Source organism: Anomalospiza imberbis, chromosome 12, assembly GCF_031753505.1.
Source record: "Anomalospiza imberbis isolate Cuckoo-Finch-1a 21T00152 chromosome 12, ASM3175350v1, whole genome shotgun sequence".
In the NCBI taxonomy this organism is placed as follows: Eukaryota; Metazoa; Chordata; class Aves; order Passeriformes; family Viduidae; genus Anomalospiza; species Anomalospiza imberbis.
Genome location: NC_089692.1, coordinates 18541136 through 18553658, shown reverse-complemented (window position 1 = coordinate 18553658; position 12523 = coordinate 18541136). Strand labels below are relative to the sequence as shown.

The window sequence follows — 12523 nt, the reverse complement described above, 5'->3', positions numbered from 1 at the left end:
CCGGGAGCTCACTCCTGAGGAGCCCGGCCGGGATGCAGCAGGAGCGGGGAGCTCCGATTCACATTCCCGCTCTCCTTTAGCTTGGGATGCAGCAGGAGCGGGGAGCTCCGATTCACATTCCCGCTCTCCTTTAGCTTGGGATGCAGCAGGAGCGGGGAGCTCCGATTCACATTCCCGCTCTCCTTTAGCTTGGGATGCAGCAGGAGGAATGTGGAGCACGGTTTCACATTCCCGCTCTCCTTTAGCTTGGGATGCAGCAGGAATGGGGAGCACGGATTCACATTCCCGCTCTCCTTTAGCTTGGGATGCAGCAGGAATGGGGAGCACAGATTCACATTCCCGCTCTCCTTTAGCTTGGGATGCAGCAGGAGCGGGGAGCTCCGATTCACATTCCCGCTCTCCTTTAGCTTGGGATGCAGCAGGAATGTGGAGCACGGTTTCACATTCCCGCTCTCCTTTAGCTTGGGATGCAGCAGGAATGGGGAGCTCAAATTCACATTCCCGCTCTCCTTTAGGTTGGGATGCAGCAGGAACGGAGAGCTCAAATTCACATTCCCGCTCCCCTCCGGCTGGGATGCAGCAGGAGAGGGGAGCACGGTTTTTACCCTGTTCCCCACATCCTGGAGTGCTGTAGGAATGGGAACTCTGATTTACATCCCCGTTCCCCCCGGGCAGGACTAAGCAGGATTGGGGATCACTGATTTACAGCCCTTCTTGCTCCCAAGATTGGGATGCAGAAGGAGGGGGGAGCTCTGATTTTTGGCTTGCTCCCCACATTTCCCGGGATGGATCAGGAATGGGGATCACTGATTCACGGCCCTTCTTCCCATTCCCCGGGATGGATCAGGAAAGGGGAGCTCTAATTCACACCCCTTCTTCCCCCCAAGACTGGGATGCAGCAGGATTGGGAATCACTGATTTGTACCCTTTCTTCCCCCGTTTCCCGGGATGGATCAGGAAAGGGGAGCTCTAATTCACACCCTTTCTTCCCCCCAAGACTGGGATGCAGCAGGATTGGGAATCTCTGATCTGCACCATTTCTTCCCCCGTTTCCCGGGATGCAGCAGGAATGGGGAGAGCTCATTTGCGCCCTGCTCCCGCCGGGGGCTCCGGGCGGGACCTCTCCTCGCTGCTGCTTTAAAAGGGGCTCGTCAGCTGGAGAGGAGGGGAAACCCATCCAGGAGCGCCTCCATCGCCGGCTCCGCGTTCTTTGTTTATTTTTGTTTTGTTTTGGTTTTTGGTTGTGGTTTTTTTTTTTTTTAATTTTTTTTTATTTAGGGAAAGAGTGACGGTACCAGGAACATCAACGAGAACTCCCCTCTGTCGCTTCCTCGCCCCCCGCCGAAGCCATCGGAGCCTCTCGGAGGCCGATCCCGTGCGGATAACGCAGCTAAAGAGCTCCAGCGATGCTGCCGGCAGGAAAGGGATAACAGGGATAACACGCAGCACATGAGCAGGGGAGAAGGAACGCAGAGAAAAGCCGCATCCCCGCCTCCAAGGATTTCCCACCGCCAAGAGGGGAAAACAAGGGAGGAAGCAAGAATTTTACTGGGGGAGGGAGCTCGGGGAGAGAGCGGGAGCCCTGTGACTGTCTCCTGCCGTACACGCGAGTATTTATTGTTTTACTAATCCGTGCCTGGAGTGTCTCAAGGAGCGGGGGACTCCCCGAGGTGGGGAGAGGAGGAGGGTGAGGGGGGAAGACCCTCGGCCGCTTGCTCTGAGGATGCGCCGGGCGGCTCAGAGCAGCCGCGCTCTGCTCCATCCCTCCCCGGCGAGGATGCTCCAGGGGTGGGGAGGCTGCCCGGGCGTGCTGTTCCCCAGTGTCGACAGGCGAGGAGCCCCCATATCCCTCCTTTCACCTCTCTTTTTGTTTATTTGGGGCTTTATTGCCCTTTTGGCACGGCGGGCGGGTGCTGCGGCTCCCGGGGGCCGGCGGGGGTGCGCAGGGCGCGGGAGGAACGCGGAATTACGGGCGAGGGCGGTGTTAGAGGAGTGAGTTCCCCTCCCACGCGTGGGCCCAGCCAGTGAGAGGGGAGAACCTCACACCCCCGCCCGAGAAGCCGCCTCCCTGCACACCCCGGCTGCGTTTCCCAGGCTCTCCTGGCGGTTTCAGGACCCATCCGGAGCTCCACAGCATCGCGCTGGGTTTTACCTCGGGGATGAAAACCTTTCTCCCGACAGGGGAGCGACACTGGGCCAAAAACCCCACGGGTGGAGGGGAACTTGCAGGGAAATCCGGGGATGGCATCGTCAGGGCCGGGTAGTGGGGTACTCGGCTTTTACCTCCTCCCCTGCCAGGTAAAAACCCCAGCAGCCCCGTGGGAGCTGCGCTGTTGGGATATTTCTCTTTGAAGGAGAAAAGGATCCCACTCAGGCCTCTTCTTCCCTCCCTCGGAGAAAAGACGCTCCACAGAACAGGGGGTCCCGCAGGTCTAAGCCCGCGGGGGGACTGGGGACGCAGGCGACACCTCCAACTGCATCGGAATCCCTCGGGGCCTCGGACTAAAGCTGTTACGTCAGTAAATTAAAAAAAAAAAAATAATAAATCCGACAACAGAAAACACAGCCCCAAACCTGGACGTTTATACAGAAAAAGAGCATCACAAATTCCTAATGTAAGCACCGGCCAGCTGTGTGCACTTGTAAAGTTGTTATAATCCCCCTCCTTGTTATAAACAGGAAAGTACATAATATAAAGCAACAGGCCCGCATTCACAAATACTGACCCTCCTCCCCGGGCCTGCCAAATTCCCCTCTTGCTGCAGGCTCCCCCGGCGCAGCTCGGGCTGCGAGCGGGGCTGCACCGGGGGTCCCCTTCGCCCGTCCCCGGGGGTCTCCTCGGGGTGGAAACCGGGTCCCTGCAGCGGGAGGTGCCAAGGACCCCTCCACACCTGATCCCGCTTCCCTTTTCCTTCCTCGCAATCGCAGCTCTGCCTCCTCCCCTCATCCATCCCTTTCTCTTCCTTTCTTCAATTTTTTTTTAATTTTAATTTAATTTTGGTGTTGTTGAACGCCCCAGTTTTGCCGCGGGGATCCCTGCCCGCTGCTCCCCAGCTCCAGCAGTGAACATCCTGCTCTGCTGTGTGTGCTTACAGCGTCAAAGGGTGGACGTGATATTTCAAACATCAGATCAGTGCGTTTATATATTGGGTGCCCGGAAATTTTTCCAAATAAACACAGCTTGATTCGACTTGGGTGGGCAGACTTATCAACAGACTAATTCTATAAACAAATGAAGGAATAACCCGGAGACCATTGGCTGGTACCAGCGAGACACGTGGAGAGAGCTCGGAGTTTTGTAGCAATGAAATTTTAATTAATGTGGGTGGGCTGAGAACACAAACGACTGTTTATCAGAGACAATTTATTTTCCAGCGCTAAGTCAACATATAATAGCAAACTTACAACAATTATTTAACTTCTTTTTTTTTTTTTTCTCCTTTTTTTTTTTTTTTTTTTTTTTTTTTTTTAAGAGCTATGAAGCAGGGACAGAGGCAGAGCGAGCTCCTTCAGGCAGGGCTGGGAGCTGAGCTCGCACAAACAGCTCCCCGGTGGACTCGTCCCACGTTCCTGCCCTGCCCCGTCCCTTCGCTCGGCTCCGAGGGGGAAGACGCGGAGCTGCGAGCCCGCCGGCGATGAGCCACATCTACGGCAGCCACCTCTCCCCCCTGGGCAGCCCGTCCATGGTTTACCTGCCCGCCGCGCTCGGCTTCACCCCCGGGGGGGCGATGTCCCGGCAGGACCCCCCTCAGAAACCCCCCTACAGCTACATCGCCCTCATCGCCATGGCCATCAAAGAGGCTCCGGAGCAGAAGGTGACCCTGAGCGGCATCTACCAGTTCATCATGGACCGCTTCCCCTTCTACCACGACAACAAGCAGGGCTGGCAGAACAGCATCCGCCACAACCTCTCGCTCAACGACTGCTTCGTCAAGGTGCCCCGCGAGAAGGGCCGGCCCGGCAAGGGCAGCTACTGGACCCTGGACCCGCGGTGCCTGGACATGTTCGAGAACGGCAACTACCGCCGCAGGAAGAGGAAGCCCAAAGCCGCGGCCCCGCCGGACACCAAAGGTGGCGAGCAGCCGGGGCCGCCCGCTCGCCCCGTCGAGCCCAAGCGGCCCAAGGGCAGCGCGGCCGCAGCGCCGGGGGACGCGGGGGTCCCGCGGCCGGGCGGGGGGACAGCGGCTTCCCCCGGGGGGCCGGCCCCGGTGCCCCCCGCTGCCGCCCCGCCGCACAAGAGCGGCCCCCGGGGCCGCAGCTTCAGCATCGAGAGCATCCTGGCGCAGGGGCTGCGGCCGCCGCCCCCCGGGGCAGCCCCCAAGGCGGCCCGGGAGAGCCCCGCCGGCCGCCTCGGCGGCTCGCTGGTGGCCAGCGGCGCCTTCGGGCCGGCCCTCAACGCGTCCCTCATGCTCGACTCCCAGGTGCACGGGAGGCTTTACCACATCGGCATCCCCTTCCTCTCCTGCTTCCCTCTGCACTTCTCCGAGGCGGTGTTTAATTTCCAGTAGCTGCCCCACAATTAACGCCCCCCCCCGGCCCCGAGCGCTGCTCCGGGGGGCGCGATTGGGAGGGAGAGATCGGACCCCGACCTCAGCACGCGGGTAAAGACCTAAAAATAAGCCCCCCCAAGCGATGTTTTAAAGGTGACTCAGGATTTCAGGGCATTTTCAAGGCGCGTCTTGCTGCGGACTCTCTTTTGCGGGCGCCTCCCACCCCCTGCCAGAGCGACTGTGGAAGGTAAAGCGGCTTTGTTCCCCCGTGGGCGGTGGAGGTAGCGGCAGCACCGGGGGAATGCCCACGCTGGCCCCAAGCCCCGTGGGGTTTGCTCTGCACCTTTAGTCTTTGCATCCCTCAGGTTCCCCAGACCAGGTTTCCCTCGGGCCCTCCAGGTCTCTGTTTCCCTCTTGTATTTTTCCTTTGAAAGCCAAGCCCCATCCCGGGGGGAGTAGGCTGAGTTTTGTTTTGCCATCAATACCCACAGGTATTAATAATACCCGTAATTTTGCCATGAATACCCACAGGCACATCATAATTCCTGATATTCCCCACTGGCCCAATCCTCCCAGGGGGTAACTGGAGCTGAGCTCATGGCAGACTGAGCAATCCAGGCTCATCCTGAATATTCCTGCTTGCTTTGATCCAGCATGGTGTGGAACTGGTTTCCTGCTCAGCACTGGTGCTTTGGAGTATCCCCACAGAATTTCTGCTCATGGATGTGGCCAAAAAAAAAAGGGGATGGATGAGCAAGCACGGAGATTTGTCTTTCCATTTCTTACTGGGATTGGTTGCTTCTGACCAAAAAAGACTGAGGCAGGGTTGTGGAGGCCAGGACAAATACCAGAAAAAAAAAAAAAAAAAAAAAAAAAAAAAAAGAGAGAGAGAGAGAGAGAGAGACAGAGACATCAGCAGCTATGTTTCTAAAGTTTTCTTTTTTTTTTTTTTTTTTTTTTTTTTTTTTTTTGTAAAGAAGGAAGAATCCTGACACATTGCAAGAAATCAGGAATATTTTGTATTTTTGTATGCCATAAATAGAGGCTTTTTGTATATTCGTGGATAAATACCCTTTTGGGAAAAAAAAAAATATTCTCAATTTTCATTATGAAACCAAACCTATATCCAATAAAGGTATTTTTGTTCAGGATTGTGGCTGGTGTGATGTGGAACACCCCCTGGCTTGTGCTGGACTATGGAGGAGTGGGGCCTGCTGCAAATATCCTGGTGCTGACATTATGGGCCACAAAAAGATGGGAGAGGCTACAAAGAGGCTCCTGGGAAATTGCCTGTTCCTTGAAAGTGATGAAATCTTTCCCCAAATGATTGTTCCTCCTTCTCTTCCCCTTCTTTCATCCCGCCCAGTCTCAAAAGCAAAGCTTGCTCTTAAGTGAGCACCTGGGCATTGGAAATGTGGGGTTTTCAGGTGAGTTTTAGTTCAGTTTTTGCAGAGGAAGGTTGGCATCAGTTCCTTGATGTTTGGACCAGGGTTGCTCATTTCAGCCCAAAGGCAAAGAGCTTTCATGTGGGTAAGGACAGAAAATCTCCAAAGCATGAGAATTGTTATTTAGCTTCCCAAAAACAAAGGATGCTCATAGGCAAATCCCTGGATAGGCTGAGCTGGAGCTTCTCAATGTGAAAAAAGAGAATTAAAAATATATATTTTATTTTTTAAAATCAGATTTGCAAGATAGACTTTGTTTTAATAAAATCCCTTCTTAGCTTCCTATTTCTGACAGCTGCTGTTTGAATATCTATTGAGGCCATTGTTTAAAGTTCTAGCAGTGAATTAGAAAATGGAGAAGCACTTGCAAAAGGTTGTGAAGGTGTCATTGCTCAGTCCCCACCATAATTCCCAGGGCTGGGTGAGTGCTGAGAGGGTTAAAGCTCCCTGTGTGCCACCCCTGGCCCTGCAGTGCCACTCCTGTGTGGCATTAGGGACACGTGCCAGGTACAGAAGGGGTCACCTGGCCAGGAGGTTCCATTCCAGGCTGGCACTGACCTCACCAGCCCGTTTGGGGTCTGGGAGGAGACATCACCCACAGGAAGCTGCAGGGGGTGGAAAATGAGCCCAGCAGAGATCTCAGACCCTCCCTGCACCCCCTGTGTGGTGATCTGGGCTCAGGGTGGGGTGGGAGGTTGACACTGCCTCCCAGGACTTGTTTGATGGGTCTCCATCAAGCTCTTCCCACAGGGAGGGACCCTGCATCCCTGGTGTCCCCAGCCTGGCCCATGGAAAGGTTTCATCCCCCAAAATTGGATATTTATGCTCTCAGGCATCACTTTTAATCTGTGTCTTCAGCTCCTCTGTTTCCCTTTCTCCTAACTTGGCCTTCCAGCTGTGACCCAGAGTTGTGTCACCTCTCAGCTCCTGTTCCAGCCCCCAAAATACCATTTTGGACCTGCAAACAGGGCTTTTATTCCTTTCCTACTCACACATGTGGAACCTCTCCCTGTCCAAGCCCTTTCTGCACAAGAGCAGATTTTTAGCTGTGGAAAAAAGTGAGTCTCAGTTTTAATACACGACGTATATTTTTATCACGGACACTTTTTTTTTTTTTTTTTTTTGGAAACCCAGCTTTTTCTACGCAATGGGAATTTGTTTCTTTGCGAAGCTTTGCCTTGACATTTGATCTTATTTCTGTTTTGGTGGAGTGGAGTGGGACCAAGTACAGCTGCAGCCTTTAAAAGCCACACTGAGCTTGATTTTGGTTTTGCTTGAGGGAGTGAAATTAGTAAACTTAACATGCTCTGTACAAAAGTGACACTAACTCCAATGAGCTCAGAACCCAGTGAGCAGTTCTGAGGGGCAATTTGGAATTAATTGGGATCAGGCTAGTGCTGTAACAAGGGGATGAACAGCAAGAAAAAGGGTCTTATTGCCAGCAGGCTGGATGAGTAACCACACACGGCTTCTGCACGTCATCTGTTTATAGAGGGGGAGAAGTCATGGTACAATAAAAACATACAGTAAAAACATAAAATAAAAACACTCAGTAAAAACAACAGCAGAGCAATGAGCGTGCAGTCAATTCACCAATTCCTGCCCTTTGGATGGGGGCTGAGCATCCTTTAATCCTCTCCACATCCATGTGAATTTTGGTGCTGTGCAGCCAATGGGCCAGGGAAAAATCAAGGACCTGAGAAGCTGCAAGGAATCGGTGCCAACGGTTTCACACCTGCTTCACAAGCCAAAAAAGCAGCTGCCAAGCACAGAACTGCCACCCAGCACTTCACTCATCCCTGGAATCTTCCTCCTCCCTGCTTTCCCAACCTCTCAGGGCTGGCTATAAACACCAGTCTGGAATACTGGGGAGAAGTGGAAGTAGCTCGGGATGCAGAATAAACAGCACAGTGCCTGTGTGGGCGATGGAGATGCCTTCCTCTTCCTCTGCAGAGGAATGACCTCTCCCAACCCAGCAAGGTTTCTCATCTCCGAGCTCTACAGCCAATTTTAACTCCTAGGAGCAGGGAGATCACAGAGTGGGAGAGGCTCACAGAGGAGTTTTTTGGTTCCCAGAAGGGCTTTGCTCCAAATGTGAGTTTCCTATGAGGGGAACTGAAAATTTGGCATATTAAAATAATTCTGGAGTTTAATTCCTCATAAATGGGGCTTCCAGTCTTTAAATAGGCTCAGTGTGTGTTCTCCTAAAGTTGGTCCCATCGCATGTATAAAATATAATCAAGTATTTACGCACGAGCAGAAGCCACTTTCAGGGTTTGTCACTCAAGGTGTGGCTGTCCATGACTGAGTCCAAGGAGACATAAATCTGAGGGACTTTGTAGCCTTTTCTCCTTCCCTAATTTTAAAAGTGAATTCTCTTTCCATTCTTTACCACAGAAAACACACAAAGGAGGGACCATCCCTTTCCACACCAAAACCTACTGGCTTCCTGTTGACTGCTCCTAAACCTGGTGTGAGGAGCAGCCAATTCCTGAAGCAAAAAAGGGAAGAAGGATCTGCTTCCTCACTTGATTCATAGCCCCACACACCCAGAGAAGAGATCTCCCAGGAGACAGCATTTAGGATATTACACAGATCACATATTTGATTTGAAGTGAAAGACCAAGAAGACAAGATCACAGAATGAGAGAGGTTACAGATGGAAAAGGTCTATGAGGTTATGCAATCCATCAGTCTGGACGTTGCATAATTGCTCCCCACAGTATATTTTTAGTGCTTTATCCAGACAAATCATTAAGTGCTTTAAAATGGGCCAGATTCCTTAAATGCAGTGCATGCTAAGTCACAGCTGATTTCACTGAGCCTCGCAGCTCCAGTGTCTAACAAGACACCAGAAGGAAGTTTTGTGTGGTCAGAGAGAACAGAACGGGCCCTTCCAGAAATAATCCAGGCCTGATTCGCTATCCCTCACAGGAATCTTTCCTAAATTGACTGAATGAGACCTCTAAAATCTCATTTTCGGATTATAACGAATAATACATTATTACTTATTCAGATGTTCTCTTAGGCCAAAGTCAAACATTGCTCATGTTCATGCGAACACGATTTGTTTTAAGCCAGCTTCAAAGCCGGCTCAGCAAAGCGTAAAGAATGTTTATTTAAAATATAGTTGCTAAATTTAGCATGAGCTCGGTTAGCCTAAATCTTAGCGACATTTTTAGAGAGCACATTGCGAATCAGGAATGCATGGAGAAATAAATAAACTTTCCCACATTTTTGGAAATCGAGGGAGAATTTGCGAGCTCTTTCTCGCACGGGCGATTTCCGTGGGTTGGAAAGCGTCGTGGAGGACACGAATTTCCCACTGAACAGACAGTTGGAAACGCATAATACTGATAATTTTCACTGCAGTTTTGTTTCAAATAATGCTCCCTCAAGGAGGAAACAAAAGCTGTCAGCTTTTTTTTTTTACAGAAATTACGCAGAGCACCAACATGTTTCAATATTTACCCAAGCTCTTTGCGAAGCACCGAGAAGCAAATGGAGCTGGGCTTGGCCACGAGCCAAATCTCAGGTTTGGATTAGGTCTTGTGACCTTTCCTAGTAATTCTTACACTGGATTTTACACCCACCTCTTGCACATTGGTTCAAACATTCCCCAGCTGGATGCTGGGCTGGGTGAAATGCCAGCCAGCCTCTGGGTTGGACATTTAGACAGAAAATTTTATGATTTTCCTTTTCACTTTTCTAAGCTTCCACAGCTTAAAGAGGCACATCTGGGTCACCTTTGCCTCAAGTGACATGGTCTGAGGGACCTGAGCAAACCCATGATGAGCAGGCACGTGATAAACAGTTAAATTCTCTTTTATCAGGTGACTTTTCATCATCTCCCTCCATCCTTCCCATCCTTTGGTTGCTATGAGTGGAGTGTTTCTGCTCCTGAAGTGGGAGGATTCCAGCTGTGCCCTTCACGGGGCTGCAGGGCACAAGGGATGCGTCCAAGTACCCCCCATTGCCTTTGGTGGGATTGGGATCAGCTCCTCCCCAAGCACACAGGTGGGATAAGGGGGCGTGGAACAAAACCCAGGGTTGATTTCTTTTCCTTCCAAAGTCAGAGCTCCACCACTTCCCCTGGTTTTAGCAGCTTCCAGCACCTACATCCCGTGCCTCAGCTTTCCATGCCAGTGCCAAATCCCACCTGCAGACCCATCCTTCCCAGAGTTCTCCAGATGAGGCTTTGCAAATCCACTGGCCCAACCCAGTAATTCCCAAATCCATGATGAGCTGGACCCTCTAATTCTTCACTACCTATCTCCAATTGCTTACTGAGTTTCTGTTTTCCTTAGAAGAGCAATATGTAATAATAGTTGTTACAATAATTGTATTTCTGTTTTTACATCTGTAAAGATTAAGTTAAACAGTATGAAGCCCATTAAACTATTTCATGTCATGCTGCCATAAATTTCCTCCGTTCCCATTGCTACTATTATTCCAGAGTAAACTCTGAGATCAAGCTGCTGCCACAGAGAGTTATTTATAGGAGCTCATTCATCAATAAAAACTTCAAAAGAAATCTGTTACTCTTCTATTGGGAAGCCAAAAAAAACTAACATAAAGACAACCCTGTTAAGAAACAAAGCTAAGGAGACCACAAGACATTTAGTTAAGAAAAATCCTGATTTCTAACAAATGCCATGCAAGGAGGGGAAGAAGAGGAAAGAAAAAAAAAAGGAAAAGATTGTTGGCAGCATGAATCCTTTCAAGTTGTTTCTCTCTCATTGGATGGTTAAAATAAACTGTTAAACAGTTGTATTTGGCCTGGCTCAGCCCCCTCATTAGGCTCCACGTGATGGATTTGGGATCTCACAGTGTGTAAGGAGCTCTTCATCCCCTGCAAAAGCTGGTGTTGTCCTGCCACGTGTCCCAGCTGCTGCTGCACCCTTCCCTCAGCACAGCAGAAACCCACCCAGAAGTGATGACTGGGCACCAGAAAGCATCGACCTCCCTAAAGGTAAACAGATAAAACAGAAGAAGTTGTGTTTTGTCATCTCTCCTACTTTCTGTCACTTCTTGTTGTGCCTTTCTCTGTACGCCTGAGCTGTGCAGGGTTGGATTTGGTGGTCATGGTAGTCCTGCAGAAAATTAAATGGAGGAGAGCTCCAGTGCTGCCCTTCCCTGTTCCACCTGGAAACCAATCTGAGAACAGGCCAGGGGAGGGGATTCTGCTCCTCTGCTCTGCTCTTGTGAGATCTCACCTGGCATCCTGTTCTGGTGCCCCCAACACAAGAGCATGGAGCTGTTGGGAAAAGTCCAGATGAGGCCACAAAGTTGATAAGGGGACTAAAGCACCTCCTCTGTGAGGACAAGCTGAGAAAGCTGGGACTGCTCAGATTGGAGAAGAGAAAATTGTGTGGAGATCTCACAGCACCTCCCAGTATCTGAAAAGGCTATGAGGAAGCTGGAGTGGGATTCTTCATCAGGAACTGGAGTGACAGGACAAGGGGGAATGGCTTCACAATGAAAAGGTTTGGGCTGGACACTAGGGAGAAATTATTCTTTGTGAGGCTCTGGCACAGGTGGTTGCCCCTGGATCCCTGGCAATGCCCAAGGCCAGGATGGATGGGACTTGGAGCACCTTGGGATAGTGGAAGGTGTCCCTGCCATGGCAGGGCTGGAAGGAGATGATTTTTAAGGTCCCTTCCAACCCAAACCATTCCATGATCCTGTGATCTCTCTCCTTTTGGTCTCTGTCTCATTAACAGCTCCACAGGAGTGGAGACCCCCCTGAAGGAGCAGGCGCTCAGGACCAGCCGCACCATGGGAACAAGAGCCTCAAACGGTGGTTTTTTGGGCTCACCAGAAGCACTCCCTCATTTCCAGCACAGGATCTGAGTCCTGGGGGCAGTATGGACCCGCAGCTCCGGGCAGGAACTGGGTGATGATTATGAGCATTTCATAATCACATCCCCAAACACGAAAGCTCAGAGGTGAAAGTTCTGGTTCCCAGGGTTCTCTTTCCATCCTTACTCACGCACAGCTAGGCAGGGCATTTTGTGTAGATTCACCTCCATCAACACTCATCACACAACAGCTCAATTCCTGCTCTGAGCTGGCCATATCAGAATTATCTCCAGAATCTGCCAGGACACACAGCCAGAGGGCTGGAACTCCCAACCACCTGAGGCTCGAGCTTTGGTGAAGTCACCCTTTGGTTATATGTGAAAGAGCTGGATAAAATTTGGGAATTAGGGGAGGTGGAATTTCGCTTGCAGAAAATGCAACCTTTGCCTAAACTGTCCTCTCCATGCTCACCCAAAAGGCTGCTTTTATTTTCCTTACAACCTGTTCTTGGCAGTGCAGGTGAGGCACCGCTGGCTTCCTTGTGCTGAGCATTCACAGCAAAAACTCCCAAATCCCAGTGATGCGACTTTAAAGCAGCTCCAGTAATTCTTCCCCAAAGTGAGGTAAAAGGTAAAGAAATCGGTCAAAACTCCTCAAATTAGGGGCTGAATAAATCTCTTTGCCCATGACATCTGAAAGAATTGCCCTCAGTTTTGCCCATCTTTGCTTTGCTCCGAATTGAGGCTCATGTAGCCAGTTTGAAACTGATGTAATTATGGTTGTTCA

The 12523-nt window shown here is 50.9% G+C and overlaps 1 protein-coding gene and 1 long non-coding RNA gene across 2 annotated transcripts in view; one reads left to right on the top strand and one right to left on the bottom strand.

Moving 5' to 3' along the window:
- Window positions 1-12523, bottom strand: part of LOC137481448 (uncharacterized) — an 89438-nt gene that overhangs the window by 31416 nt on the left and 45499 nt on the right. The gene's annotated exons all lie outside the window — the stretch shown is intronic.
- Window positions 2278-5356, top strand: FOXL1 (forkhead box L1). The gene is made up of 2 exons (XM_068203194.1): window positions 2278-2615; window positions 3474-5356. Exon 2 carries the CDS (start codon window positions 3636-3638, stop codon window positions 4506-4508), a length of 873 nt encoding a protein of 290 aa, XP_068059295.1. The 5' UTR covers window positions 2278-2615; window positions 3474-3635; the 3' UTR covers window positions 4509-5356.